The following is a 27,424-nucleotide window of genomic DNA, read 5'->3' on the forward strand; positions in this document are numbered from 1 at the left end:
GCTGTAATACCTAAAGATGGTAAAGACCCATTAGATGATACATCTTCATATAGGCCTATTTCAATTTTAAACCATGGTTATAAAGTGTTTATGTCTATAATAGCTAAAAGATTGGCAAAGGTGAAGCCAAAATTGACAGGTATGGATCAATGTGTTTTTGGAGGAGAGTCAAACATTTGACAACATTAACAGAACAATGATGATCCAGAGGGAAGCAAAATGTAAGAAAATACTGTTGTTGTTGATGGGTCTTTATGGACAGAAAGCATTCAGCAAAATAAGTTCGTTTTTTTATGAATAGGACAATGGAAGCATTTGCATTTTCTGATACAATATTGTCTTTCGGCTTTTCCCGGTTAGAGGTCGCCACAGCAGAACTCTGGTCCGCTAATGATTGGCAGTAGATTTTTACGTGCTGGCTTGCCGAGCCTAACGCACAACCTTCAACGAAGTAACGCCCATTCACGCATGTCGACACAAAAGATGCTCCAACTGAGAATCGAAGGTTAATTAAAAGGATACATGAGGCAAAAATCCAAGTGGGAGGGTTCCTCTCTAAGTTGTGTCTAAACAGAGGAACCAGGCAGGGGTATCCTCTATCACCTATGTTATCTTTAGAACCATTAACTAAGAAAATAGGAGACTCAGAAATTCAAGAATATACTTGGTATGGTATTCAAGAAAAGTTGGCTTTATTTGCAAATGATATTATTCTGTACGTGATGGAACAAGAAAAGGACATCTGAGTGTTGTGCAGCATTCTGAGACAGTTTCAGTTTTTTTTCAGGATATAAAATTAATGATTATAAAATAATGGCTACAGGTATAAACTATGTACCCAAACATGAATTGTTTCAGCAATACCCACATTTATGGGGGCATGATAAAATTAAGTATTTAGGAGAATGGAGTAAAAATAATTCTGTTATTGCAACTAAGCATGTCTGAGAAGAGGCTAAACAAAAGATAATACAAAAACTGAAAAAGTGGAAGCTCTTGTCTATGGGTTGGGATAGCAAGATATAAGCAGTAAAAATGTTTTTAGTCCCTTTAATTTCATACAAAAGTCAGGCATATTTTTATCAACCAGAGGATACGTTGTGGATAGTAAGTAGTAGAGCTGAAGGTTTTTATCTGGTAGGGAAAGAGGGCAAGAGTCAAGTGGGATACATTGATCCTCCCAACAGAACAAGGAGGTTTAGGATTATCTGATTTGAAGGGATATTTTAGAGCTGTACAGTTAAGGCTCTTGTACATAATACAAGCAGAAAGCTACAATTCAAAGTAGAAAGGGATGAGGATGAAGTGGGGGGGGTAAGTCAAGAAATAAGGAAGGAGTGGGATTTTCGATGCAGATCCTTAAGGAGAATAACAACAGTCATACAGAATATTATATTCTGAATGGAGAGATAAGTCAGCAAGCAAAGGAGAGTAGTATTGCTGAAACTGATTTCATCCTCAAATCTTGGTGAGTACCTTCACGAGGTGGATCCTGTTTTTCACAAATCTCACCTAGACGACACTGATATATAGACTGTATTTATATAGCATATATCATGGACAGAAGCAGGTTAAAAATTTAAAAAAGATAGCTGGGTGCACACGACCCAGGATAAAAAAGTGCCCAGTCCTGGTAAGCACACTGGTGCCAGGAGTAGAAAAGATGACAGTGTAGAATCCTAAAAAATATGGAAACATTCCTACAATGGGGCCAGAGGAGGATACCCCCTGTTGTAGAAGGAAGTAGTAGTCCACAAATATCACAAAAACTGATAGGCCAAAGAAGAGACATAAAGGTGATAGTGGACTATTGAGGATAAGAAAGAAATTATGTATTGTTACTGTTATGCAAAAAGCCCAGAATTTCCAGACACAAGATATACAAATGATTAAAAGAGAAATTAGAGGAAAAAAAAATACTTCCACAAGAAAAACTGTCAGAAGCTTCAAATAAAATTATTTTTTCATTAGTACAACAGATTTGTGAAAAACAATATATAGATCAATAAACTTTGATCTGTTTGTAAAAAGAAGCATCTGAGGAAATGTGAAAGTATAAACAATAAAACCTAGAGACTTTTGAAAAGTATAAAAAAGAAATCTGGACATGGGAAAGAAAGAGAGATTTGATATGGTGCAATATTTATGCAAAGGAGAAAGCCAAATTAATCGATATAAAGAAGGCATCCCCAAAGATATTTGAAGAGAAATCTAGGCAAAGGCATCTGGATATGGAAAATTTCACAATAAAAAAAGGATATCAAAAAGAGGGAATGTAGAAAAGAATATTAGTAAAGCAGAAGTTATTTGGCTTAGAAGATGTAATGCAGGTTACATCACAGCATGATGGAGTGAGTCCCCAAAGTAAGGAGAAGCAGGAAGACCAGGAGACATCTGAAGAAGAAATATGGTCATGGGAAAGAAAAAGAGATTTAATATGGTGTAATATTTATGCAAAGGAGAAAACAAAACTAACCAATACAAAAAGAGCAGCACCAAAGATATTTAAAGAGAAATACAAGCAAAGGAATCTGGAGATGGAAAATGTTCCAATATAAAAAATAAGAAGAGAAGGAGGTTAGTAATGGAGAATTTAAAGAAATAGAAACTGAGGTTACAGAGTAACTGCAAAGTGAAGGATTCAGTGCAGAAAATCTAATTCAGAAAGCACCACAAAAGGATAGAGCAATGGATATCCAAATTAAGGGCAAACCAGTGGAATAGGAAGCAGTTGGGCAGATGCTATATGATATTTTGGAGCCTTGGACAGGAAACCAGTATAAACATTCACTTGGGGCTGGACAGCAGGGGAAGGAAAAGGAAACTGTGGAAATTCTGGCGCATTCAATGTTGGGGAGTGATAGGCCAGTGAGCTCCCATGTGACAGAGCAGTGGATGGCACAGGATGAAATTGAAAAGGATGACCACAGGAAGATGCTATAGAACTTTGTATAGAATGCCCGCAGGACACAGAAACCAAAAAAGGTACCTCAGTTTAGAAGAAAATGAGCTAAGAGGAGAGTTGCTTGATTTAATAGAGATAGATAGACATATTAAAATCAATGAAAGAAATAGACTGCAGAAGGACAGTAAAACCCAAAAAGTCAGAAGTTTGATAAAGTAAATGAATACAGTAATTAGGACTGCCCATAGAGATCCATGCAATATAACAGAAGTAAACAGGGTATATTACTGTCCAGCTAAATTAATAACTGATAAAGTTCTACCACAAAAACACAGGGTAGTAAGGGAAAGAAAGGGGGAAATCGAATACCATCATGGACGTATCGAACAGAGAAAACTATAAAGCAATTAAGACAAGCAGTGTCACTGTTAGAAGAATATAGAAGAGGGAACAGATCAACAAAAATACTAAGAAAGATACACGTAATAAATGCAATTTGCAGTATTAGAACAGACCAGGATCTGTCATGCACTATCGCAAATAAACTAAAAATCTCAGCACAAATGGAATAAATTAGAAGATACGAAGATAAATGTAAAGGAAAAATACAACATAAGTAATTTATTGATGACCCAAAAAAGTTTTACAGAGAACTGGGAAACAAGGTAAAAGGAATTGAAAGAATGACAAAAGAGAAGAAATAGATACATTTTGGAGAAGTATCTATAGAGATCCTGTAGAACATAACAAAGATGCTAAATGGATAGAAGAGGTGAAAGAGTAAGAAGTTTAAATGTACAGGATATGAAATTTGATGAAGTAACAGCCACAGAGATTGAAACAAAGTTAAGAAAATCCTCTTATTGGAAAACTCCAGGCCAGATTCAGTACCTAACTTTTGGTTAAAAGTATTAACATCTTTGCACGAAGATTTAGCCATGAGTAAAAACTATTTATATGCGCATCCTCAACTGACACCAACCTGGATAACAATTGGAAAAACAATGCTCCTACTTAGGAGAGAACCTGCAAGCTACCCTAAAAACTATAGACCAATAACTTGTCTTCCAACGACGTATAAACTATATACTGGAATGGATGCTAAAAGAGTTTATAGTCATTTAGAAGGAAACTCAATTATGGCAGTAGAACAAAAGGGCAATAAAATATAGTCACATGGAACAAAGAATCATTTGTTGTTAAATAAAGTCATAGTGGAGAACTGTAAAAAGGGGAAGAATTTAAGTATGGCATGGAGTGATGACAAAAAAGCATTTGATATTATCCTGCATTCATGGATAAAAGAGTGCTTAAAATGTATAAGATACACCCTACACTGATCAACTACATTAAAGTGACCATGAAACAGTGGCAGACCACTTTGCAATTAAGCCATGATAAAGGACAAATTATTATTCCAGGGATAAAAATTAAAAGGGGGGTATTCCAGGGTAACTCTCTGTCACCACTGCTATTCTGCCTTGCCCTTAACCCATTAAGCTGTCTACTTAACAGCTTAGGCCATGGCTATAATTTGGCACCTAGAAAAAAAAGAATGTGTAAAGACTTCTCATCTTCTCTTTGTCAATGATTTAAAACTGTATAGCTCATCAGATGAGGAACTGAAAGCACAACTACAAGTTGCCAAAACTTTATCAGATGATATAAGAATGTCATTTGGTCTTGATAAATGTTGAAAACCAACCTTTAAGGCAGGAAAACTGTAGCACCAGGAAAACATCAGTCTGGGACAAGAATGTGATATAAAATAACTTGAGCAAGAGGGAGTGTATAAATACTTGGAAATTCACGAAGGATCAACAATAAAACATAAGCAAATGTGAATAAAACTCACTAAGGAATACATTAGAAGACTAAAATTAATCCTGAAAACAGCACTGACATTTAGAAACAAAATCCAAACTATAAACCAATTGGCTCTTATTGTCCTAAATTACAGTCCTGGAATGATTGACTGGCCCCAAAATTTGTTGGATAGATTAGATAGGAAAACAAGAAGGATGTCTCATGCTCACCAAATGATTATATATTCCCTGTTTAAAGGAGAGATGGGTCTCCTTGAAACTGATTACATGTATAGATCTGCAATTGTGGGACTCCACACATATCTGCTAACCACATAAAACCCAAACGTAGTGAAAGTTTTAAAACATGAGGAGAATAAATCTAAGATGACTTCCTTGCTTGGTCTAGCAGAAGCATATCGGCATCAAGCAGGAATGGAAATCAAACCTCAAATAGATAAAACTCAGGCAGCAACTATATGTGCCAAAAAACAAAAGAAAGAATATAAGGTGAAGGACCAGATGAGAAGGCAAGAAATGTGAAAAATGCATAAATACAGTATAGAAAACTTCTGGAAGAGCCTCATGTTGATTAGGAAGGAATGGTTAAGGAGTGGTGAATTCAAACCAAGAAATGAAATGTTATCATTGGCGGCACAAGATAGTGGGCTATGTATACGTTCATTTAAAAACTCCACTGAGCATGTGGGAGAAACAGACAAATGTAGGTTTTGCAAACAGAATTTGAAACAATCACACACCTCGTTGCTCATTGTGACATACTAATGGCAGAAAGACTGTATACTGAAAGGCATAATAATGTGGCAAGATTGTTGCAATGGGGATTGTGCAAACATTATGGTATTGAAGTGGCTGAAAAACACAAAACACTAAAAGCATGAGCCACAAAGCATCACAGAAAATGATGAAGTTTACATCACAAAGGGGTCACCCATTACCACCAGTTCAAAAGATAGATGCTAGAAAACTGGATATAGTTGTCCATGAAAAGAAGACAAAAGTAACACTGATCATTGAAATTGTCACATCCAGTGACTACAGTGTCTTGCATACAGAGAGACACAAAGTCATAAAATATCAGGATCTGCAGGCTTAAATGAGAGCAATGTGGAAGAAAGATTCTCAGACAGTTCCAATAGTAGTAGGAGCAACGGGTCTTATAAAAAAGAATCTACAATCGTATTTAGATATGTTACCACTACATGTAACCCCGTACGAATTGCAGAAGGAGTCAGTACTTCGCACATCATGGGTGCTGTGAAGAGCACTTCTGGCTGACATTAAATCTTGTAACATTACTAATTTCATGAACTTTAATCATACTTTGACTTAGGAATGGGGTCCATTCCCATCATGGTATTATAAACCCAAAAGACTTGGAGAAATTAAAAAAGAGAAAAAAACATTATATTCATAAAGCAGCAGAAAGTATACTAAGAACTAAGCCAAAACAGGAATGGAGAAAGGAAATTCTGCCAATAGGAATGACTGCAATTAGGGATGCAAAGAATAAGCCAGAGCGGGTTCAAACATACTAGAAGAAGTTAGCAAAGGAACCAATGTATTGGTACACAAATAATAAGACAGGGAAAGGTAATTAAATGGGATGAGGCCAAAAAGTCATTTGGATTGCAGATTAGTGATTGTCTTCCCCATCAAGGATTGATATCAGTGTATAGACAAAGAGAAAAGGATAGGGGCATCCTAAATGAAAGACCTGCACTGGTTGAGTTTTTAAGTGAATCTAGAATATAAGTTGCTCTTAAAAAGGGATAATTAAGGAGACATATAAACTATTGCATGATAGCTATAGGAATCAATCCCTGGAGGTAAGAAAAGATTAGTAAGAGAGATTAGATAAGCAATTCACAAAGAAACAATGGGAGAACATGTGTATGGCTCCCAAATATATAACAAAATATAGACAATTTAAGATCTTTGCCTGGAAGTTTTTGCATAAATACTTGTATACCCCAAGCAGACTCCAAAATAGTTTTTCCTCAGATAGATGGCATATGTTGATTGTATAATGTGGGAAGAAAAAGGTACCTGGGAGCATACGTTTTCAGAATATACTGAGTTAGCAGACTTTAGAAATTCCCTACAGAGTACACTGTCAAGAATAGTGGGTGAATAAATGAGTGTAATTAAGGAAATGATTTTGGGATACAGGATCTGAACTTCCTAGATGTAGTAAGCTCTCATTACGTTTAATTCTGGTGGCTGCCTAAAAAGCAATTACTAGAAAATGGAAATCAAAGTCTAAACTGACTGTACTTGAAGCAGTCAATACCGCAACAGAGATAAAAGAACAAGGAGTGGGATGTTCAGAAAATGGTAGGAGTAAATTACATAGAAAAAATAGAAAGTGTTTGAACAATACATGCAGAAAAATGTTTAGGAGGAAGAATGAGGTTTAAGAAGGGGCAGGAAATGAATTTATGCAAATGTTGCTTTGATTATATGGTGTACAACAGTATATGTGATATAGAATGTTTGTAAATGTGAATTTGTTAATATGGTTTGATTACTATTATATAAATGTAAGTTTGCCTATGTCACAAGTGATAATCATAACTTTGGATTAATCGGTGTTAAGGATAATCACCAGAGGCTATACCATACCTTTTTTGTATCCCATAAGAAAAGATTAAAGATTCCCAATACTCCTCCCAATCAGTTGAAATCCACAGCAACAGAAGTGTCAAAGTTGTTAAAATATTCATTCACCAGGTTCCCCCAGACCAGTTTGAATCTGGAGTGTCTTCCAGGTTCTTTTTAGTTCCAAATTAGACAGGGGACCTCAGGCCAATGCTGGACCTCAGCCACCTCAGTCAGTGTGTCAAACGGATGAAATTCTGGATGGTCATGGTACAGTCCATACAACCTATCTTGAAAAAGAACGATTGGATGTGCTATGTAGATCTTCAGGACACCTACTACTACTACATCAAGATTCAAAGGCAATCCAGGAGATTTCTCAGTTTCTGACTGGAAGCCAATCATTACTGATTAAGAGCACTACCATTCGGTCTCACCACAACCCCCTTTGTGTTCACCAAGATTATGGCAGTGGTGGCAGCTCACCTATGACTGCAAAGGATCCAAGTCTTTCCATATCTAGACAATTGGTTTATAACTGCTACTTGCAGGGATCTACTCTTACAGCACCAAGCCTTTCTAATGAGTCTTGCAGATCAATTAGGAATAACAGTTGATCATATGAAGAACAAATTTTCCCCCACAAAACACGTAGAATTAATTGGATGTCAGATAGATACAATTCAACAAATTGCCAAACTCCCAGTTGCAAGGATATGGTCATTAAGACTGGTAGCTTCTCAGGTAGTTCAGCATCCCTGCCCATATGCAAGACTGATTCTTCATGCGTTAGGCTAATGGCTTTTGCCATACATTAGTACCATTAGCAAAATACCATGAGAGTGCTACAGTGGACACTGCTTTGTCCAGTGGTTACAGAGCATTAACCCTCTCATCAGAATCCATCTTACTCAAGTGTGCAGAAACCATGTAAAGTGGTAGATAACTTCTCTTTTAGTGGTAGAAGGGAGACCTTTCTGCCCAGCTGTTTCCCAGGCCACAGTAACCAAGGACGCTTCTCTTCTAGGATGGGGGAGGCATTTTGAAGGGAAGACAGTTCAAGTGACTTGAACTGCAACATCAATTTCTTGGAGAGGAGAGCAGTCCTCCTAGTGTTTTAGACATTTCAGGACTTCCTACCAAAGGGTGTGATTTCCATCTAAATGGACATATCAGTGATATGGTACGTCAACAAACAAGGTGGAATGCATTCGTATCCTCTTTGCTGAGAAGCCATGCGAGTCTGACAATGGGTGAGGTCTTCCTATTATTTTCTGGTAGCAGCACACATTCTTGGGATGTTCAATATACTAGCAGACAGGATGAGCAGATGTATCATGTTACCTCATGAGTGGTCTGTCAAACAGACTTTGGCAACAGAGATCTTCAGCTGCTGGGGTCAACCTTGCTGCAACTTCTTTGCTTCCTACCTAAACAACTAATGCAGCAGGTATGTTGCCATCATCCCTCCACAGGGACAGCCATCGAGAGATGCTCAAGTCCACACTTGGCCCCACAGGTCTCATCTATGCCTTTCCACCAATGCATCTCCTGACAAAATTCACACAGAAGTCCAAGACCAAGTTGATCCTCATTGCCCCGTTTTGACCCCAGCAAGTATGGTTTCCTTTCCTTTGGCCTCATTTACTGCACCCACCTTGGGTTCTGGATCCCGTTATGGATCTGCTGAGTCAGTCATTCGGGATGTCTGTACCAGATCTTCAGACCCTAAAACTAAATGCATGGTTTCTCTAATTTTAATGATAGTGAGAGATGCCAGGCTGTTTTCTCTGGTAGTCCTTATAATCTTTTCAGAAGGAATCGGCAAAGAAACTTAAAAGAACAAATAGAAAAGATTTTCTATTTGGCCATGCTGCAAAGGATTTAACCCTTTTTCAGCCTATCTTCCAGTGATACTAAAATTTCTTTCAGAACTTTTTCAGCAATGTTCCAGTTGTTCTATAAAAGTTCAGACTGGCTGCCATTTCACATTTTCACAAAGGCCATAATGGCTCATCTATTGCTTCTCTTATAATATCTAAAGCTTTCCTCAAAGGAGCTTTTTTGTTGAGACCTCCCATTTGAGACACGGTTCCTTCATGGGATATCACATTGTTACTTCAGTCATTAACTCAAAACATTTTGAGCCTGCGGCCTCAGCCGACCAAAGTTTCTTTCTTGGAAGACCATCTTCCTGATTGCCATTACCACTGCTAGAAAAGTTTCAAATTATAAGAGCTCTCATGCAAGTCACCTTTTCTAATCTTCCACAAAGACAGTGTCATTAAGAATGAAGACTTCCTTTCTCCAAAAGGTTTCATCTGAAACAAATTTGAATCGGCAGATTAACCTACCTGCATTTTTTTCTGAACACATACTTCATAATTAGATGCACACAGACAGTTTATATTTTACTTACACCATAACAAAGATATCAGAAAGTCAGACCAACTATTTCTCTCCTTTTCCAAAATGAAACTTGGACAACATGTATCAAAATTCACACTTTATACATGGCTGGCAGACTGCATTTCCTTTGTTTATAAAACTCCAAGTTTACCTTTGCATTCAAAGCCTAAGGCTCATTCCACTAAAGCAACTGCTACCTCTACAGCATTCGCAAAAAGAGTTCCTATTAGTGACATCTGTGCAGCAGCAACTTGGTCAACAGTTCACACCTTTGTATCTCATTATGTTGGATGTGTACTTTAAAGCTCATGTGTCCTTTGGCTCTGCCATTCTCAGGAATTTCCTTCCCTGACTCCACCTAGCTTCTTTTAGGCAGCTTGGAAATCTGTCCCAAACTTTGAATCAGACAAAAAATAGACATCTGATATGATAGTTATGTACTTACCTTAATGTTAGATTCATTGTGACTCATTTTCTTCCAGTTCAACATCCCTCTCACATTTCCCCTTCCAAATTGCTATTTGCATCTTCATCACCTTTCCTAAGCATGGGATGCCTCTAGATTATTATCCTATTCCACAATATTTGGTCTATGTAATCTGAATAGTCAGCAAACTTGATCTAAGGTAAATCAGACAGAAGGAGAGAATTGTGGGTAGGAGAGTCAGAGTCTCATATCCAAAGCTATGGTAGAAGGACCAAGGTCATATTTGATCAGATCCAACAATGCAGTTGTTGAACCAGATGAAAATGAGGCAACACAGATTTAATGTTATAAGTACATAACTATTATTTCTACTCCTTATAGAATCCTCAACTTGAACATTAAATGGTAACACCTCTTCATTCCTGAATAGTATGCTGTAGCCCAGAAATGGGGAAGGCACTGGCACTCTGCTTTCCTGTTCTTATAACCTTATGTCTTACAATGTCCATGCAAGCCATACTGTCTGTCTAACACAAAGGAATACTGTGCACTTCAGTGGTTACAATTTGGAGTTCAACCGTGAGATCTGATTATGTTTGGGTGGGTGGGGGGAATACAAAGTCAAGTAGATTTGTACAGTAAGCCAGTAAGAAATGTTAGAATGTGAACCCTAATATCTCTCTTGTGTTTCTGTGTAGGAAATTCTTCATTTAAGGTATACAAATTTATAAGCATTAGGCAAAAAAGCAGCTGCCACCTTATATGTTATAAATGGTACACCTCTTTACACAGAAATGGTCATAACAGACCTAGATATTTATATAGACAACTCTTTCTCATTCAGTCATCATGTTTCCACTGTAGTGAAGAAATCCTTCTATCTGGCCCAGTTAATTACCAAGGGAATATCTTCGACAAGCATAGTAGCCATCCTCCTTTCTCCTGTATTCTACCCCCTTATCAGACCTATCATCAAATGCAGTACCCCATTTGGTTTGTATAAATGCAAGCACATTAATCAACCAGAAAGTCCCCAAAGATTTCTAACCAAGAAAATTAAACTTCTTGAATCCTTCAACTATTCTAATATTAGCACAATTCTCTTTATGCTCAGTAGCCTACCAGTAGCTCCGAGGTGACCTGTGTCTAGCTTTTCAAGCCACGAAAGACCCAGTACTGTTTGACCTCCTAGTTCTTCACAAAAAACAGTGCTTTAACAAACACCTGCACTAAAGAACTAAATCTGCTCCAAAGCATAAAGAAGACTCGCTGGAGGGATAGGTTCCTAAGACAGGGTATCCCCAGCCAATGGAATAAGTACCCACTAGAGGTCAAACAAAGCACTAGTCTGGCTTCCTTTAAGGTAAGTCTCGAATGGATGGGCAGACACAAAGTTACACCTAGCTTATCATGTAAGGCCATGCTTATTTTGGGAGGTAAATACTTTTTAAGTGTTTGACAAGGGTTGCAAGAACTTCTGTTTGTCTACTTAAAGATGATTATGGCCAAGCATCTTATGGTCCCTGTGATCGCTTGTCTAGAATTATACCTATGTTCCCACATTCCTAAAAGACAGTGCTGAAAAAGAGTAAGGTATACACATTGTTCAAATTATGACTTTTCCTAGTAAAAGCACAGATGATGGCGAAGTGATCTGTGCTAACCTTCTAAGTTACAGGGTATGCAGCACCACTCTGTTTATGCACACATACTTCTTCTGCTATGGCTGCCCTGCTGCTGGCAGGCCAAATTGAAGGTATCTCTTAGAAACCTAGTAGTACAGAAATATTACTACAGGTTATTAAATTTGAGTTCCTTAGTTTCCACTTACCTCAGCATGTTGTGCTATGGTTCATTTGTTTTTTTTACATTTTTGTCTTGTTAACATTTAATAACCAGGAGCTGTTAAAATGCAGCAAAACAGTGATGAGAAAAATGATGCCTGCTGTAATAAATGACTTTCAGATAATGTCACATTTATACCTGAAACTAAAAGTGTGCTTGTTGCACTCTGGTTGTTGACCAATAGTAACAGATATGGAAAGATTAAAATTGATAGCATGCCCTATTTCTGGTGAATGTTTATACTTTTTTATAATTTAGAATTTTTTCCTAGACACCCTTTATCTTTATCATGAAAGTTAAACAAAAAATCATAATAATCATTGCATGCTATGTCTGGACTGCATACATTTCTTCAAAGCTACTCTAAACATTGTCCTTTGTTTTTATAGAACAGTTTGTTGAGAAAGATGAAGGTCCTTACTACACACATCTGGGATCTGGGCCCAATATCGCTGCAGTACGTGAAGTCATGGAGAACAGGTATTGTTGGTAAAATGTCTGCAGTCAAACTGTCTGAAGCAGGTGTACACAAAATTACACTGTCAAAGTTTGCTGGCAGTGGAGAACTGAGTGATGAAGCAATCTAGCTACTAGTGGAGCTGACTGGGCAGAGGAAGTGAGTGGGGCTGACATTGGCTAGCCCTTAATGGGGGAGGTAGACAGCCTAACCTAAGACATGCATGGAAGCGTTCATGTTAAAGGCCCAGCATTGTAGTCTCCTGTATGGTGGCGGTGTACAGGACAGGTTGCCAGGTTAGATTGTGCACTCTCAAAGTGCTGAGGATGATGCTTCACCGCTGGGTTAACCTGTGTTCCACTCTACTAAGTATTATTTTCCCACAGGTATAGCCCTGGACCAAGAAGTACAGTTAGATGTAGAGGTTCCTCACTGGATGCTGGAAGCTGATCAGAGTGCCATGGTGGGGCCAAAAATAATAATAAAAAAATCCATCAGCAGTTTACTGTCTCAACTCCTTTTTTAGATCATTGTCTAACCTAAAAAATAACATACCAGAACAGTCAAGTCAAAGAGTCAAAGTCAAAGAACACTTTATTGTCATTCAGAACTACACAGCAGTGTAGCTGAACAAAATTACACTGCTTTGTTCTCAATGCAGGAAACAGTTTCACATATAAACAAAGAAAATTTAAGAAAATATAACAGTAGAAATTTAATAAGTAGCAATTAGTAAGTATAAAGTAGGACAGCAGTGACCCACACCCATCCCAGAACAGGAGACGAGGAAGACAAGGAACAGTATGAAGCTAATATTGTCAAAGAAAAATTGAAACAATAGCAGCATATCTATGATTAGGCTGAATTATTGTACAGTTTGTATATTGCACTTAACAGTCCTTCAGTGTGATAGGTGAGCTACGTTAGTATTGCACTTGGTTATTGCACATCCATAAAATAAGCCACTTGATAGGCTAGTTATGTAACAGAAGTGGTTGAGTGTTTCGACAAACTCATGGTTCATTTTTCCTAAGAGTTCAACAGTCTAATGGAGAGCAGAAAGAAACTGTTATTTAGTGTGGTGATCTTACAGTGCAGGCTTTTGTATCTCCCTGCCTGAGTAGAGGTGAGTGTGCAGACCATTAGCAGGATACGATGGGTCACTGGAAATCATTTTGGCCCTGTTGATGCACTGGCATTTGTGTAGATCTTCCAGAGGTGTAAGGGAGGTGCCAGTGATTCTTTCTGCTGACCTTACAACTCTTTTCAGAGCCTTCTGATCCTGATTGTTACAGCTCCCATACCAGACGGTAATGCTGTTGGTCAGGACACTTTCAATGGTGCCCTACAGAAGGTATGAAGTATGGAGCTTGGTAATTTTGCCTTCCTAAGTTTCCTTAGAAAGTCCAACCGTTGCTGAGCATTTTGACTGTGCTGGATATGTGGACTGACCAGGATAAGTTCTCTGTGATATGAACATCCAAGAACGTTGTACTCTTGACCCTTTCCAACATCATTCCTTTCATCACTAGAGGTTTGTGTGGTATTTGAGATCTTCTGAAATCAACAATCAGTTCCTTTGTCTTGCTGACATTCAGTGCTAGATTGTTGTTGTCACACCAGAGCAGTAGTTGAACAGGGACAGTTTGTTAAACACACAGTTCTTCATAAGTGTCTTCCAAAGGAGCAGAGCTCATTCCTATGTTGCAGCAAACTGTGCCACCAAACCCTCTACCTCATATATTTAACCTGACTTCTGTCTTTCTTTGGAAAATTGTTTTTTGATGAACTGTTATTTTTCAGCAAATTGTCTTGCTCTCCAGTATTAAAAAGCTGTACGCGTAATTCTATGTGAATAATACATTGTACAGTGTTAAAGTAAAGTGTTACAGCTAATCGGAGCCTGCTGATGCCCTACAGGTAGTGATATTAGAGGCAGGACAGAGACAGGCATGTAAGAGGGCAGCAAGAGGTTGAAAGAAGGGAATGAAGTAAGGCAAATCCAATGCTATAGGATAAGGTTGTGTTTATGTCCTCTCTGGCTGTAAAGAATAAAAATAAACTAGGAAGACATAAAACCTAACAGGGTAGTGGAGTTGAGGTAAAGTTGTACTGCTTCTTACAATAAGGAGGTCAGCTGTCACTGTCAAAAATGTCGGGCAGAAAAATTTTAAAGCTTCTTTTAAATTCATGCAGATTAGCTAACAGTCACAGTTTTGACAGCAAACGGATTTCAGCTTTTATTTACATATACAGTTTATAAGCTATCACCATAAGAAATGTTACTCCTAAACAACATGATTAGGGGAAGTATCTGAGAAACAAGATAAGGGTCACGAGATGGTGTGTAACATTGTATTGAATAGTATCAGGAGAATATGTGATTTTTTTATGGAGTAGTTTGAAGGCTTAATGAAAGTGACTCATTGCAGTTTATTCATTAGTTCAGGTCACTTAAAGATTTTAATTCAGAGTTTTGAAGAATCATAACCAAAAGCTGGATTCAAACCTTAGCACTCTGCAAAAAGGATGATTCCAGCTTCCCAGTACAGGAGGTAAGATTTGTGAACAGTACTAGAACATGCCTGTTTAACAAATTCTTTATACAAATCATGCAAGGTGTCCTCAAACATTTGGGGGTAATGTATGACTTTAACAAAGGACTTCTTTTCTAGCTGTTAATTTTTTCAGGTTTAGAACAAAAAGACTTATTGCAGAGACCTTATTCATAATGCCAAATGCTTCTGTTACCACGTAAGTTGCAGTGCATCTTGTAAAAGTAACAGGAACAGGAGAATGAATGAATGAACAAAGGAATGAATGAATAATCATGTTAAGCACCCCTTCAACTCATCTACAACCCATTCTTACAACACATTTGTAAGCAATAACTGCTGCAATGACTTTACATCTCTTTCAAAGCACTCTATATATCTTTTCTCAAACTATAATGCATGTATCTCCAACTTTTCACGCCATTTCCTCATTCTCCTCTGACTGCTGCCTTCTTCTTAGTACTGTTTCCATCCCATTGCTGTTTTTTTATGGGAAGGCTGTTCATGTTTTTTTCTGAAAAACTAGTGACTCAGATACTCCAGCTAATTTCCTTTAGAATGCTGCTATGTCTTCACCTGCGTCACTGCATTTTTTGGCTGTCCTACTCCACTGATTAAGTGTTTTCTTATTCTTCCAATTGTTTGAAATATATAGCAGCAACTACTGTCTGTAAGGATGGTCCTTTGGTTCATGTATGCTACTGACACACTGCAGTCCTTCCCAACTTTGTCTAGGTCATTTGAACATTTGTATCTCAGCAGATGTCCTTCCTTGGATCACTGCTGCATATTACTAACTGATGGAATAGTCATACATCCAGCCAGCACACCAAAGCCTGGGTGACTTTCTTTCATGCTGTATATCCAAAATATGATCTCATACTGAAGGAGACAGAAGTACAGAATGGACGTACAGGTGTGAATTACCCTAGAACGTTCTTGCCCTAGCCCGAGTACTAAACTATCTTTTCAAGTTTGGTCTATCAGTCATACGATTTGTGCCTCTTCCTCCGCCATTGGCAGGTAAGTGTCCTTGTCAGGGACCGTCCTCTTCTCTACTTTTTGCACTTAAGGTTCTGTACATGTCATTAAAGAAATGAAACTGTGATTGTGAGGCAGATGTTCATCGTGTTTCACTGTTGCAGTCATTACATTTGGGTAATCTGCTGGCAGGTTGTCCTCAGTCGGCCTGAATTCCAAAGTCTTGGGTCCTGCTTCAGTTGCTGTCTTCTCTTCCATGACATCAGGTCATCAGGGGTATAAAACATGCAGCCAACGCCATTTTCTTTAGTCTTTCTTGCCGCGCGGTGCCCGAAGCAGAAGCATTTCGCAAGTGCCGGTCGGCCGACTACTGAAATATTCGAGTTTTGAGTTTCAGAACCAAAGTCTTCACTAAAGCTAAGTACCCCGTTGGGGAAACTTTTTTCTTGCTTTTTACTGATGTCAGAAAAGTCAATAATTGTATTACTTGTGGGGAAGCAAATACCTCATAAGGATTTCCATTTATACTGTATTCCTTGCCTAGGCCCTGATCACAACGTGCCTGGCTGTTGGTTTTGTGCTAGATTTAACCAATGCACTATTAAGCGTCGGTATATTTTTGCATCAAAGTATTTTGGAAACAGATTTAACTACCCAGAAATGTCGTCGGATAACAATCCGACTACCGAAGTACATAAAAAACGCAAAGAAAAGGACAGAGAAAGGCAGTCGCGATCCAAAACAGATGATGAAGCTTCTCCTAAGCCAGTCGCCGGTTCGCTGGTACTCAGTGAGGCGCTTTTGCAGCCCCTGATACCCGCTACCTTCGAGTCACAGGCCTCTACCGACACCCATGTGGAGTCCGGCATGCCACAAGATACTCAAGGTATTGACTGATGGATGTATTTCCCTCGGATGGGTCCAGAGCTGCTGAGCAGGCACGCTTCTGAGGGTGTATTCAGACCTCAATGTTTATATATCAAACCGACGACAGCTGCAAAACCAAAACAAAAGCAACTTCTAAAACTAAAACAATGATGCATGAGCCACGTGCACAGGCCTCTATGCCTAAAAAACAGATTATCAAAATGGCTGAATACCTTATTACCTTGATCAGGGCTACCCATCCCCCTTCAGGTAAGAGGCCTAAGTAAGACACTGATTATGAATCTTCAGATCAGGTTTCTACTTCTTCTGATTCCTCTTCTGATCAGGAATTATCTATACCTCCCTATGAGGATTCTGATGCTGAGGAGTCTATTCCATCTGCATCTCCTCCTGAGGATTATTCATTTGGAGAAACCCTGCATACTTTGAGGGAGCATTTTACTGGGAGAGTCAAGACTTCTCAGAATCAAAAAAGAGGCTCAGGGATTTCCTTCTTTCCCTCAGCACAAACCTTTAGCCATTCTCCCTGTTTTAGACATTGTGGATGATGTATTTTCGGAGTCAAGCTTGACCCCTGACTCCTTACCTCCAGCTCCCAGTAAGCCTGATAGATATTACAGGGGCCCCACCCTGCTGCTGATCCTGAAACTATTTCACAGGGCCCAAAGGGAGTTAAGGCCTCAACAGCAAAAAATCCTACCCCGTCTGACAGAGATTCAAGGGCACTGGACAGATGTGGAAAAAAGGTTTATACATCTGCAACCTTGGCAATCAGGGCCTTAAACTGTCAATTTCATATGCTCAAGTACCAACAACATGTTATGGGATTGCTGAAACAGAAAATGATGTTGATTTCAGAATGCGCAGAAAATAAAGAATTGCAGGAATTATTACATGCAGCTGAACAAGTTGGAAAGCATACTTTGCAATGTGGTTTTGATTCTTTAGAGGCCTCCTGCAGGGCCACAATTACTGGATCTGTGATTAGGAGGCATGCCTGGTTAAAGGAACAAAATTTGCCTGATCATGTTAAAGCTAAATTGCTAGATGCACCTTTACAGCATGATTCTCTGTTTGGTATTAAGGCAGAAGAGGTTTTAAAGAAAATGGAAGACAAAGCTAAGTATATGCAAACTGTTAAAGACTTCTTACAAGTGCAGCCACCAAGATTCAGTAGACACTGGCCTACAAAAAACTGGTCCTTTCCTGTGTCAGACAGAGCTCAAAGGGGCAAATCCAGACACCCTAAGGGTTCCAGATACCAAGCGCAAGACTCATATAGGCCAAAGCAATGGGACGCATCCACCTCTAAATCTGGAGGAGATAAAGCGCAAACCTACAGAAAGCAATCCCAATGACTTCCCTCTGCCTGCACCAAGCACTTATCTTTTGGCAGCACCCATAGGGGGAAAATTAGCACTTTTTGCGCAAAATTGGCAGTTAATAACCCAGGACAAGTGGGTACTAAACATCGTATCACAGGGATACAGATTCCATTTCCACACTCTGCCAATGACAAATAGTTGGCCAGATCTGCCAAAAAATCAATGGGCAGAAGCACAGAAACAGGTTACGTCACTCATGGATATGACGGCCATTCAAGACAGTACCAGAACAGGAAAAAGGACAAGGTTTTTACTCAAGACTGTTCTTGGTACCCAGAAAGGACAAGGCCTGGAAACCCAGAAAGGACAAGGCCTGGAAGCCAATACTGGATTTATCGATTTTGAACACATACCTGGACATTCCAAAATTCAAAATGCTGACTTTGCAGCAGCTTCTCCCCATGCTGGGTAAGAATGCTTGGCTGGTGACTTTAGACCTAAAAGAGGCATACCTGCATGTCCCAATAAGACAGTCGTGCAGAAGATACCTCAGATTCAAGGCTGGCTTAATGCATTACCAATTATTTGCACTGCCCTTTGGCTTATCTACTGTGCCCAGGGTCTTTACAAAGTGCCTGGCACCAGTAATTGCATTTTGCAGACAAAGAAGTATACAAATATATCCTTACTTGGACGACTGTCTCATTCAAGCAGGGAACAAGGAAACTCTTATTCGACACCTGGCGTTTGTGAAAAGGCTTCTAACATGCCTAAGGTACACAATAAACGAAAAGAAATCACAACTGGTATCCTCTCAAAAGATAACATTCCTGGGTGCAAGCTTGCATACAACTGCCCAGATGTCTTACCTCATGCCAGACAAACAAAGGCAACTGACTACTTACTTCAAACTGATGGCAACAAAAGCCCAGTCTTCTGCAAGACAAATTCTGCAGGCTCTGGGCTTCATGGCATCCTGCATCCTACTAATTCCATATGCAAGACTGCATATGAGGAAACTTCAATGGTACCTAAAAAGTTTATGGAGTCAACATTCACAGAGTCTGGAAACAATGATTCCTCTCATTCCCTGCTTGCAACAGGAGTTTCTATGGTGGGCAAAGACCTGCCACCAAAACATGGGACGGCCCTTCACTCTACCCCCTGCCAGCCAAACCTTAACAACAGATGCATCAGACTATGCCTGGGGGGCCCACAGGGCAGGAAGATGCATTCAGGGCATATGGGCACCAAAACAAATGCATCTACATATCAACCAGAAAGAGATGCTAGCTGTTCAAAATGCCCTAACAGCCTTCAAGGACTTATTTCATCCAGGGCAACTACTGATAAAGACGGACAACACCACAGCCATGTGGTATATAAACAAGCAAGGGGGCACACACTCATACCCCCTTTGCAGATTAGCCATGGCACTGTGGGACACAGCTTTGACCTACCAAATACATCTTCAAGCTCAATTCCTGCCAGGAAAACAAAACACTCTGGCAGACGATTTAAGCAGAAACCTTATGGATCTTCATGAGTGAAAGCTAAATCCACAAGTCTTCAGCATGATAACAGAGAAATGGGGGAGCCCAGATATAGATCTATTGCCTCTCCTCAAAGTGATCAATTGAAAAGATTCTGCACAAGGACTTATCACAGACAAGCATGGAAAGTGGATGCTCTATCCTTTAGTTGGAAAAACCTATCAGTTTACGCCTTTCCTCCTCTGCCTCTTCTACCCAAAGTCCTCCTAAAAGTCAGACAAGAGAAGCCAAAGATGATATTACCCAGTCCTAAGGAGCTTGTCTCAATACCCAGCTTGGACCGTGCCTCAAAGACCACAACTACTGTCCCAGTAAAACAATCAGGTCCTGCACAATCAACTACAGACTCTGAACCTGGCAGCATGGCTAATCATGTAATCATACAAATGACACTTCTCAGTAAAGCTGTGATGGATGTCATTTTGGAAGCCAGAAGGCCTAGTACTAGAAAATCTTATGCTGACAAATGGAAGAGATTCTGTGCTTGGAATCAAGCACAAGGAACTGATACAGCAGAACCACATATTCCTCAGATATTACAATACTTGACTGAGATGCTTGACAAAGGCCTATCTTTCTCATCAATCAAAATATATGCCTCTGCCATTTCAGCTCATTACATGACACAGACATCCTGCAAAAGGGTCTCACAGAGACAAACACCTGGTGTCAAAGTCACGGCCTCAAGCTAAATGCCATAAAATGCATAGTAATCCCATTTGGGAAAAAAGTACCTACAAACTACCACATAGATGGGAATCCACTAAGTACAGAAGAAGTAATTAGGGACCTGGGTACCCAAGTAGATAGCATGCTCTCCTTTGATAACCACATAGCCAAAACAGTCAGGAAATCCTTCTATGTGGCACACCTGATCACAAAGGGTTTCTCATCCAGATCCAAGGAGGTGATTGTGCCCCTTTACTCCTCACTCATTAGGCCCATAATAGAGTACAATGCCCCATTTGGGATGTACCTCACTAGACACCTGCAAAAACTAGAAAGACCACAGAAGTGCATCACTAAGAGGATTAAGGGCCTTAAACAATTACCCTATGAAGCACGACTAAAAAAGCTCCAGCTCTTCTCAGTCGCTTACCATCTTCTCAGAGGTGACCTATGTCTGACCTATAGGGCCATGTCAAACCCTGAACTAATGGACATGCTTCACCTCAAAAAAACGAGATCCCTCAGAATCACTCGTTCTAGTGACTTGAACCTATTTACAACAATAAACAGGACATGCTGGAGGGATAGATTCCTGTCCCAGTGACCCCCCTCACTCTGGAATAGAATCCCAATCCATATTCGACAGAGCTCCTCTCTGACCCTTTTCAAGAGAAATCTTGATGAGTGGATGGGTAATCGTAAGTTCTACCCTGGGATCACTTCAGGAGCCCTGTTGACAGAGGCCCAGGTTACTAATCTAATGGGGAGGCGAAAGCCATCACTCTGTGGTTAGGCTTATAAATGCCCATGGGCAGATAGCCTAGTACTTACCTATGAACATATGAATACAGAGCCACCAATCTTTTCTCATCCTTTAATAAAGCAGTATCTTAGAGGAATCAAAAATGTAAGGCCTCCTAGAAGATCACCATTACCTGCATGGGACCTCAATTATGTGTTGGAAAAGCTCACCCTGTCTCCATTTGAACCAGGTACTACCGCTGATATAAAGTTCTTATCATGGAAGACAGCTCTGCTACTAGCAATTAGAAAAGAAAAGAAAAATTAAAGAAATGGCATCGGCTGCATGTTTTATACCCCTGATGACCTTACGGCATGGAAGAGAAGACACCAACTGACACAGGACCCAAGACTTTGGAATTCAGGCCTACTGAGGGCATCCTGCCATCAGATTACCCAAATATAATGACTGCAACAGTGAATACACTCGAACATCTACATTTATGGTAAGTGTACACAACTGTACTTTTCCTGTCAGAGACCATCTCTTGAAGTGCTCTTTCTATTTAGGTACTGAACACAGCTATAGAGACTGTTCTATTTACCAGTCATTTGTACCTAAGAGTTTGCCTAGCCATCTCACTTCATTAAAAATTTACCTTGATAATCAAAAATGTAAGGAGTTCATCAAAGATCGACGCCCCTCCGATTTGGAAGAAAAAATCTAATCAGGTAAAGCTCAAGACTGCTACTAGTGAGTCGGACCCAGATGTCTCCACCATGTTGCTTAATGAGACCTCTGACCTCCATTTTTGCAGTTGCTCCCTTTATCATGACCACATCAGAGGCCAATGTAGCACAATTGTCTTGCACATTCATCACGTTCAACCAGTTGTCCACTTCTGATGAGAAGGAGGGACCTCTCTTGGTTATTTTGGTGGGACCAAAGGGCATACCTCAGATCTAGGTAAGGGAAGATCTCAGATCCTTTATCAAGGTACATCAGGGCTGGGAGCCACCCTATGTTGTAGAGCCAAACACTGCAGTTAAGAAGAAGCAGAAGACAAAATGTACTTTTACCCCCTCAGACTTCTCAGGATCCTCAGAAAGAATGGCAGGATTTCAATCAGGAGCTTTTTCCAGGCTATTATGTCCTTAAAGCTTTCCTCACTCTCTCTTGTTGATGCTGATGCTTCCCTTTCTTCTTCTCTCAAAAGGCAAAAAGAAGAGGAATCTGAATCTGATCGGAATGATTCCTTGGCTTATTCTTCTCAAATTCATTCACTAGTCGCCTATGCTCCTGCTGATGAAGACACATTGTCTCCTTGTTTCCCGATTCACCTTTGGAGGAATTCTCTTTGGAAGAAACCATAGTTAAAATGATGCAGTGTTTTCAGTGGGGGTTTCCAAGTTATCTGATATTCAGAGAAGATATGCTATTTTTGAAATCAGTAGGTGTATGTATTTAGGTTGCTTAAACCCTCTGCTATCCCTCCTGTTTTGGAGGCATTACTAGATACATTTCATATACTACTGCCTCTCTTAACCCAGAGTTTCAGCCACCTGACCCTAAAAAATGGATAGTTCAGCATGGTTCCAAACTTAGAAAAGTTCTTATATAAGAACCCTACATCAGAATCATGTGTAATTACCCTTTACACTGAAAATCCTACTAAGTTCCTTCCTTCCTTTAATGTTTTGCCACTGGTAAAGATGGAAGGGCTATTGATAGATATATCAAAAAGTTTGTATTTCTGCCACCCTAGCTTTAAGGTCTATCAATTACCAAACCATATAGATCAGATAACTTCTGCCTGTTCTTAGTAACTTGGGTAACATCCTCTCAGGTTTTGAAGACTCAAAGTCTAAATACTATGCTTTATCTTTTCTTAACTCTGCTTCTCACATTGCTAGACACGTTATTAAGTGCAGCTATGATGGCGTTGATGCCTTTTCTAGCGCAGCTGCTACTGAGTTTGTTTTTCAAAGATTTTCCTGGCTTAGACTTCATCCTGTACCTAAGGATGTCAAAGCAAAGCTTCTTGACTTCTCTCTGGATAGGCAACATCTTTTTGGTTTTGCTGCTGCAGACCTTCCAAAATCTTGCAGGAGAAGGGTAAGGTCATGCAGGATTTTAAAAGAGAAATTACCCTTCCAAGGCTTGTCCCTTTGCTCATAAGGAACATGAACTTTCTCAAAAGGGTAAAAGACCCAACAAAAGGAAATGTCAGAATAAAGCTTAACAGGATTCCAAGGGTTCTAAACCCTCCTATCCTGACAAACCAACATCTTTATGACTGTCAGCCCCCCTCCACCTCAGCCACTCACAGGTTCAGTCTCTATCCCTCCCAACCTGGCAATCCATAACATCAGACAGATGGGTTCTGTCCATCATTGAGAAGGGTTACAAAATTTCTTGGCTGGCTCCTCCTCACCTTTTAAGATTACCACAGCCTTCTCCTAGCCAGATTCACCATATAGTAATTATTTAGACAAAGATCCAACTAAGATAGATAATATTTAAAGAGCAGTACATAGTAATTATTTATAGAAATATGCAACTAACTCAGTGGATATTTACACAGCAATACATAAGATAATTATCTTAATATTCAAGAGGTAGAAGTATGTAAAATAAATATGGTTTATCTGTCTTACACTGAAACAACTAATGGACAGTTTAAGGGAGTGTGAGCCGTAGTATACATTTATATGACTGCCAGTTGTTTAGTAAGAAAGTGAGAGAGTAAGCTATGGGGAAAGTATTTTTATTTTATTTATTTTACATTTGTTGACCAGGCTAGTCCAACTGGGTACATGTCCATTTTCAGTAGAGGCCCAGGGAGATAAGCTCCAATTAAGCTAATAAAAATCAAAAAATCAAAATAAAATACATTGTTGATAGAGATTAACATCAAGAACTTGACTACAGAGTTTAGTAAAACAATACAATACTGCTAGAAGCATATTTATGGTAAAGGGTTTGACATTCATTATGTTGAAGACTAGGAAAAAAGAACAGATTCAAACTAATTATTAAGGTTGTTTTGAAGGTTTTACTATCATATACCCAAAATGTACTCAGTCGACTGTTCACATGGTATACCGAGATGGTGTGAAATTCACAATGTCGAACACCAGAATTTCCAAAATACATGTCGACTGCTACCTAGGGATGGGTTTTAACATGGGTTGAGATAGGGACAGATGTGTATTTCGGCAATGTCAGTGTTCAACATTGCCTACGGTCGACATTCTGATTTTCGAACAGTGGTGTTGACCAAGTTCACTTCGAATAAATGATAGTAAACCATTTTGAAGTATTACACTCAAAGTGACAAAAGTTGGAATATATACATAGTGGAAAACATGTGCTCACAGTAGAATGCTTGTTATAAAGTACATAGTCAGAGGTAGTTACCAGAAAGACTAAACTAGAATCAGAGTTAAGGATGCTTACTAATCCCACTTTAAGAGGTTTGGGAAGGAGGTATACAGTGACGCAGTAGTCATGCGGGGGGGGGGGTTAGTCTGGGTTAGTACATGGGTATAGCCATTGTGTTTTATGGAGTATTTTTAGTTGCTTTTGAAAAGTGGTAATGTTGAAAGTGATGATAGTTCGCTGGGAAGCCTGTTCCAGGTTTTCCCCACAGAATTAGAGAAAAGAGAATCACCTGCTTTATTGTAGGACTTCTGGATGGTAACTAGAAATGTATCTGCTGGGCGAAGGGTTATAAGATTTTTGTAGGGGGTGATAAGGCTACAGAGTATTGGAGTATTACTGGGATGATACAAAATCTTATGGGTGATAGTAAGTTGTTGAAAATGTAGCTGGTTTTGCAGTTCTAGCCATCCTAGCTGTTTAAGATTTTGACAATGGTGGGTTCTAAATGGGGAGCCAGTGGCAAATCTGGCAGTGTTGTTATAGGAGGTTGCCAGTTTGTTAAGGCTGCTTTTGGAAAGATTAGTATAAATTGGGGAGGCATAGAGGAGGGTAGAGATCAGATGGGTGTGGGCAATGGTAGTTCTGGCCACAGGGGTAAGGAAAGGTTTTATCCTGTAAAGGGAACCAAGTTTTCTGTTTACTGATTTAATAGTTGAGTTAATATGCGAGTCAAAGTTAAGGTTGTGGTCAGTTATTATGCCTAAGAGTTTGGTGGTTGGGTCAGATGATATGACAGTGCCATTGTTGGATATAACTGTGAGATCTATTGGGGAGGACTTTAGTGATGAAGTGAATAGCAATAGTTTAGTTTTTTTTTTGGGTTTAGGAGGAGGCAGCATTGTAGGAACCAGTTTTCTACTAAGTTAAATACTTTTTGGGTGATGGATTGGAGTTCGGCTGAAGAAGAGGCGGCAGAAATTAATGTGGAGTCGTCTGCATATCGTATGCAGGTAAGTTGAGGAAGATTTACATTTAGATCATTAATGAATATGGAGAAAAGGAGAGGTCCCAGGATAGAGCCTTGAGGGACACCAAGGGTAATAGGGAGATGTGAGGATAAGTTATTGTCCCAAAGGACAGCTTGTCTATTTTCTAAGTAGGACTTGAACCATTGTACTGCCTGTGTGTCTAGTGAGAGTGATTTGAGTATGTTTGGAAGTATATGATGGTTAACCATATTGAAGGCTTTAGAGAGGTCAATAAAGAGTGCAGAGGAAAGCATGTTGTTATTACGATATTTGTTAATGCAGTCAGAAAAGGATAGGAGAGCAGTGGTAGTACTATGGAAAGGCCTAAAGCCATGCTGACAGTCTGCTAGTAGGTTATTTTGGAGAAGGTGATCAAGTAGTTGCTGGTGGATGCATTTTTCTATGATTTTGGCTAAAGGAGAGAGTAAGGCTATGGAGCGAAAGTTAGAGATTTCGGTTGAGTTACCACCCTTGTGAAGTGGGATAATGTGGGAGATTTTCCAGAGAGATGGGATGGAGCCTTCAGCAATAGTTCTATTAATTAGGATGGAAATGGGGTAGGCAAGTACTTTTGCTGCAATTTGCAGGTATTAAGCTGGTAGTAGATCAGTTGAGGGTATACATGGATTAAGTTTGTGAAGTAGGGTGTAGATGAGGGATGTAGGAAGTGGTTTTAAATGAAAGGTAGGGGATAAGCTAGTTAAGGAGGAAGGGAGACTTGGGCTAACAGGTGGTAAGGAGGTTGATAGAGATTGGATGGTTTCAGTAAAAAAGGTATTGAAAGCATCAACAATCTGGTTGGGAGTGTTAAGGGAGAGGCCTGATGGGATTGGTGTTTTGGAGTGGCCTGGGTGTAGAAATCTAATACCTGACCAGAAACTTTGTGTTTTTTGTTGATGCTTTTGCTGGAGTTAAAAGTATAAGTTTTTTTTTTTATCAAAAAGTATTGATTTTTAGTGGCATTTCTTAGCTGTTAGTTTTGATGATCTGTTGGGTTTTTAGTAGTTCTCCATTCAGACCAGATTTTATTTCTTAATAAGATTTTATGCCTAGTCTCTTTAGTGAGCCATGGAGCAGCTTTACTTCTAGTTCTAATAGAGCAAGTAGGGGCATGGTATTCCAGGATTTGTAAGAATTTAGAGTTAAAATAGGATACTGCTTCCTCAAGAGGGAGGTGTTTTAGGGGTGACCAGTCACAGGCTTTAAGCTCTGCTTGGAAGCTTGCTGGGATAAAATCTTTTTTGTTCCGGGTAGTTCTAAAGATAGTTTGGTTGGGAATAAAGGTCTTTTGTCTAATTATGTAAGTAAGTGAGTGGTCACGAATGTCATCAGGAAGGGAACCTGCTTTATATGAGAGGGGCTAGCTATTTACTAAGATCTAGTCTAAGGTACTTTCTTTGCTACTGGGTATATGGAATCTGGTAGGAGTGGTGCTTGTTTGGGAAAAGCCATAAAGGTTTATATGGGTTGTAGGTTTGGCTGAGGTATAGCTATTCCAATCTATATGAAAATCACCAAGTACAATGGTTACTTGTGGGAAGGACGTAGAAAGCCAGCAGAGGGTACTTTCTAGGGTGTTGATGTTATTGTTTGGAGGTAGGTAGGAGCATATTATGTATATGGATTTGCTAGCATTGACCTGAAGCTTAGAAATAAGGATTTCAGCATTACTATCTAAAGGTAGTTGTACATCTAGTGAAGTAACATGTAACTCCGATTTGTACAGAACTGCTACCCCTCCACCCTTTTTGGTTGTATGGTCTAATCTCAAAATATTTTAACAAGGTGGATGATTTCATTGTCCTTTGTTACTGGTTTGAGCCATGTTT

General features: G+C 39.4%; 1 protein-coding gene across 1 annotated transcript in view; it reads left to right on the forward strand.

The window, feature by feature from the left end:
* TET1 (tet methylcytosine dioxygenase 1) overlaps positions 1–27,424 on the forward strand; it is a 1,437,723-nt gene that overhangs the window by 128,672 nt on the left and 1,281,627 nt on the right. The window contains exon 2 of the mRNA XM_044055524.1: positions 12,403–12,493. Coding sequence (XP_043911459.1) covers positions 12,403–12,493 — 91 coding nt within the window. The remainder of the gene's footprint in view (positions 1–12,402; positions 12,494–27,424) is intronic.

The sequence above is a fragment of the Protopterus annectens genome, chromosome 14.part0 (assembly GCF_019279795.1).
Source record: "Protopterus annectens isolate FY-2018-M chromosome 14.part0, PAN1.0, whole genome shotgun sequence".
NCBI lineage: Eukaryota > Metazoa > Chordata > Ceratodontiformes > Protopteridae > Protopterus > Protopterus annectens.